A 5,171-nucleotide genomic window follows, 5' to 3' on the forward strand; every position below is an offset into this window, starting at 1 on the left:
GCCACTTGCATATTAAGTGCTAATGTTTATATTTGTTCTTTTCTGTTTGCTCCAAACCTGAGTCTCTGGTTATCAACTGCTCTGATTTTTCTTGGTTTCAGTCATTCCAGTCTTAGAGTTCCCTCTTTATTGTTAACCATTAAGATTCAGTGATTCTCAGTTTTGACCTGGAAGGTATTCAAAACCTGATTCTTGTATCATACCAAGGAATTCAGTACAGGCTTTTCTCTATTTCAAATGAATCTCATGCAAACTGTAGGTAGACAGACTTCCTGAATGACTGTAAGCATCCAGGCAGGTTCCCTTTCCTTGCACTGGAAAACTGACACAAAAGTCTCATGGTGCATGATAGTCTGCTTTTCTTCTGCTGTTGAACAAGGCTTGCTAAACTTGCCTGATAACTCTTATGATTACACAGGTATCATCAAATACAAAAGACGCCTGCTTTGCCTCTGCAGTTGAATGTTTACAGCAAATCAGGTAATTCTCTGGAACATGTTTCTTAGTGTTTTACTGTTCCTCCTATAGCAGTGTCTAGTTTATTTGACTGTGATCATTTACCTGTCACCTTTTTTTTGTTCACCTTCATAAGAGAAGTCACCAAGAAGTTTTCCAGTTCCAACTAAAAATGCTGACAGTTTCTGCTACTAGGGCAAGAAGTGTTGCCTCATGAATGTGACTGGAGGATGTGTCCATGGGTCACCATTTAGAATCAAAGGCATAAGGATGCCTATCAATTACACATATGAATTTCTAAATAGCTGTGGTGAAATGGCCAGTGCATAGGAAGCTTTTCTGTGTCTGTTAGCTGTATTCTGTTGTAACGATTTAAGCAGAAATTGAAAAGATTTTAGAAAGGAATTTTTCCCCTCTTACCACTTTATTAAAACATCTTAAAACTGTGAAGACAGTCTAACTTGCAGTAGTGTGCCTGGGTGTGGTAATTACAGCCTGGGATACTACACAGTCTTGGCAGCCATGGCTGTTGTGGTGTGAATGGTCTGACTTACCTTCTGGGGCACAGAAAGGGCTGTGCTGGCTGGAAAACTGTGTTCCTTAATGTAGATGCAGATCTCCGACTTCTTATTGTTATCCTGTTTTGCTTTTGTTCTCCCAATAGTACCACATTTACCCCAGCTGACAAGCTGAAGGTGATCCAGCAGACTTTTGAAGAGATCTCCCAGAGTGTACTTGAGACCCTTCAGGAAGATTTTCTGTGGTCCATGGATGACTTATTTCCTGTTTTTCTCTATGTGGTGCTACGAGCCAGGTAGGCACTAAGGGTGGCATCAGTCATAAGCTGAGCATAAGCACTATGAGTGCTTTTACCTGTGTTAGAGGTACCTGTGTTATGAGTACTTTTACCTGTGTTACTTTTACCTGTGTTAAACATTCCTGCTGTTTATTATAGGACTAGCTGCTAGCTTCTTGTAACTGAATTTTCCAATTTGACTGTTTGCTTTGGCCTGAAAAAATCTTGAACAGTTTACTGTGAGATGGTTGTGACTTCAGAATGAGATTAGGGACAAGCATGGGTTTTTGCACACCACCATGTACAAGAAGTAAAAAAATTATAATGGTGTCTTTTGTTAACCTGTTCACTTTCCCACTCTCACATATGACAGAATAAGAAATTTGGGGTCTGAGGTGCATTTAATTGAAGACCTGATGGATCCCTATCTGCAGCATGGGGAGCAAGGCATCATGTTCACTACCTTAAAGGTATGGAAATTATTCAGTTATTAAAGGCTTTCTTTGGAAATAATCAGCTTTTAGCTACGAGGATCAGCTTAGGTCAATTGTATGAACATTAGGTTGTAACTTCTTAGACTTTTTACTTGAAATTTTTAAGGAGGATGAGCAAGGAAACTTAAGGCAGAGCTTTGGCTAAGCTGACAGTCGCAGGTACTGCTAATAAAATGGGCAAAAGGCAAAGAAAGACTTGTGAGCAGGAATGTCCTTCATCTTGGCAAAGCTGGGAACTGTGAAAGTACTTAGAGCCCCAGGTAATGCTGTCTCTTGCTTCATTAGGAGTTGGGTGTCATTTGTAACTTAAGGTCTCTTGTTCCTTTTCCTAGCTTACGTATCCAAAGCTTCATGTGTTGAGTGTCACTGTAGCATCACTGCTTGTAGAGAGCCTAGACTTGTGTTATTGGATAGAAAGAAAATTAACCCTTTTGCATGTGCTGCTTTATCAGGTTGCTGTGAACTGGTATGAACCCTAATCTGAACTTTGTTTTAATTCAGGCATGTTACTACCAGATTCAACATGAAAAGCTTACCTAGGCCATCCTTTACGACCTGGCTCTGTGGGGTAATCTGCTCAGTGGAACTTCACTAATAACCACTTCTTCCCTGACATGGCCCTTAGAAAGTACTTGGTTACAGTTCTGCTGCTACAGATGAAAATACTCAGTTTTTTTCTTCTGAACTTCCAGTACTAAAATTCAAAAACTGCAACCAGAGCCTATCTATGAAGTGGTGATGAAGTTAGAGACTTGGTTTGTCAAGAACCTGCCAAGAAGAAATACTTTCCTATTCTAACAGAAAGATTATTTACTCCTTTTAAATTAACCATGCTGCAAAGAGGCATGGCATCTACATAGACCACATCAAAGTCTGGACTGCATGGCTTCCCAAAGCAGGGGGTTTGTTTTTATTATTCCTGGTTTGTCAACAGAGATGTTTAAAGAGAATTAATTGCACCACAGAAGGCATTTAGTCTTCTTGAATTAAGGTGTTATGTTTGTTTATTTAATAAAATAGAAGTATGTTACTATTTATAATGGGTAACCTATAGTGTGTTTGGCTGTGAAGGTTTTGAGGCATCTGTGTTGAACAGCATTGCTGAATGCAGTATTCATGCGCTGTTGTGGAAATAATCAAACTGTTATGGACTTCCCTGTTTACTAGATTGTAAATATACAGGCATTCACTGTTCCTTCTGTTCATGAAATAAATAAAAAGGCACTGACCACTTCAAATTTTGGCACTGAGTGAAATGCTCTGCAGTGTTCAGTTTGATTACCCTGAGGTCAGAGGACAAATGCTTTCTCTGGAAGCCCATGTGATAGGAGGTGAGAAGGGTGCTCCTTAACAGGTGTGGTGGGTTCACCTTAGCTGGTCACCAGGTGCCCACCAAGCTGCTCCATCACTCCCCCGCTCAGCAGCAGGCAATGTCTGGCCACTTCCCAGGAATCAGGGCTCCAGCATGCCTAGCAGTTGCTCTGGAGGCAAACCCTTGGCACTAATTTTAAGGCCTTCTTGCTGTAGGGAAGCTCCAGAGCAGTTCACCTCACAGGTTGTGCTGAAATAGCTGTGACAGCAGGTTTGGAACTGCCACCATCACCCCTGCTCCCACCAACAGCAGGGCACAGCTGCCTCTGAGCTGCAGCTTCAAGGCTTCGGTGCTTCCCCTCAGAGGTGGGGCCCTGGGGTGTTTGTCTTGGCACCAACTATGAGGTTCTGCCACTTTAGGAGATCTTGTGGTCCCTCAGCACAATCCATGGCCCCTGAGTGCTGCTGGAGCAGCTCACCCTGGAGGTTGTAGAGAACAAGTCATTTCCCTGGGCAATTTTTGTGTATGTGTGTGTTCTTCTGTGGTTTCTGGTTAACTTTATTTATACCAATAACATTAATGGGTAACTAGAGTATTTCAGGTGCTGTTCTTTACCAGAACAAAAAAAGGGGAGGTAAAAATAGATTACAGAGTGGTTTAAGTTATGTCAGATTGCCATAGATAATGCTACTCATATTTTGAAGTAGTAATCATAGCTTGAGTATTGCCACCTAAATGGAAAGAAACCATATGCCATATGTTTTGAACAGTGACTGTAATGTATCTATTTTCATAATAAAGTAAAAATAATTGGTCTTCTTGAAATAATTTTTAGCTTTATTAGAGGAGGGGAAAGTAATTCTGTGGAAAAGATGATGTTTAAAAGTATTGTTAAACTATAAGAGACTAGAGAATGGACTTCATGTTTGCAAACAATTTAGTGTTAACTTGATCTTATTTTTTAAATTATACTGAATAATTCAAGGAGAGGTAATATAAATAAAAGGGAAGCTATAAAAAGTTAACATGAGAAGGGGAGGAAGACACATAACTAGGGATGTAGAGCATAATGAAGTATAAGGCAGGAATTTGAACACTTCATCTTTTGTGCTAGATGCAGCCTTAACATGCCATCATATCTTAGAACTCAATGTAAAAAAAAAAAACAAAACTGAAACCTGTAGGAACAGAACTGCTCTTTGAAAAGAAGCTATGCAGAACAGCTGAGTAAATCAATGGGAGTAATTTTCACCTGCAAAAGATATGAATTCAGGATTTATTTTGCCTTTTGTTGAGAGTGTTATCATGAAAAATAGATTTGGGTTGTTTTTTCCCTCTCTGACTGTTCTTTGTAAGTATTTATTGTCTTTTGATGTCTCAGAAGAAAGGATTTTAATATTCAGCTTTGGCATGTGAAAAACTTTGTTTCATATGGCCTTACTCCTGCACTGATTCTGTGCCTTAAACTGAAAATGTATCTAGAAATGGGATGTTTTTTCGTAATTTTCCTCTTTCAAGAACAACATCCATCTGCAAATATGTAGCAACTTTAAACATGTAACTTCATTTACTGTGAATGATGCAAAGTTGAGAACTAAAAAAAACAAGGAATACATCTGTCTTTACTTAAATATATCTGCCTTTGTGTGTATATATATATATGTGCTGAATATATATAGTGGTATATATATATACACACAACCTCTTAGAAAAAGTAGTGGTATCACATATGAATTTAGCTTGCTGATTAAGGAAAGCAGACAGTCTGGGCTGCACTATTTTTGGTCTTTCTGATGTATAGCTCAGTTATTAGCTGAAGAGAATCCTCGGATTAAATGTGCTTCTGACACAGATTCCACTCTACAGCCTATGTGGGCTGTGATGTGTTTGGAAATCAGTGCAGACCAGCTTTGATTTGTGTATTGCTGTAGCTGACAACAAATGAGTTAACCTGTAGGACCTTTCCAGCTGGATTGCTTCATGGTAATTACTTTTTTCTCTTTTCCTTTTTTTTCCTTAAATTGAAAGCCGGATATTTGTTGTGCTGCAGCAGAAATCCTGTACCCAGCAGCAGCAGATCAGTGCTACGGTATTAGAGATTCTCACGGCAATC

At 39.4% G+C, this 5,171-nt stretch overlaps 1 protein-coding gene across 4 annotated transcripts in view; it reads left to right on the forward strand.

Moving 5' to 3' along the window:
* Window positions 1–2,989, forward strand: part of ALS2 (alsin Rho guanine nucleotide exchange factor ALS2) — a 38,060-nt gene extending 35,071 nt beyond the window's left edge. For all 4 annotated transcript variants that reach the window (XM_071561661.1, XM_071561664.1, XM_071561662.1 and 1 more), the window contains exons 31-34: window positions 419–480; window positions 1,121–1,270; window positions 1,626–1,722; window positions 2,248–2,989. In XM_071561661.1, the coding sequence (XP_071417762.1) occupies window positions 419–480; window positions 1,121–1,270; window positions 1,626–1,722; window positions 2,248–2,286 (348 nt within the window). In that variant the 3' untranslated portion in view covers window positions 2,287–2,989. The remainder of the gene's footprint in view (window positions 1–418; window positions 481–1,120; window positions 1,271–1,625; window positions 1,723–2,247) is intronic.
* The last annotated feature ends 2,182 nt before the right edge of the window (window positions 2,990–5,171 follow it).

This window comes from Pithys albifrons, chromosome 8, assembly GCF_047495875.1.
Source record: "Pithys albifrons albifrons isolate INPA30051 chromosome 8, PitAlb_v1, whole genome shotgun sequence".
Lineage (NCBI taxonomy): Eukaryota > Metazoa > Chordata > Aves > Passeriformes > Thamnophilidae > Pithys > Pithys albifrons.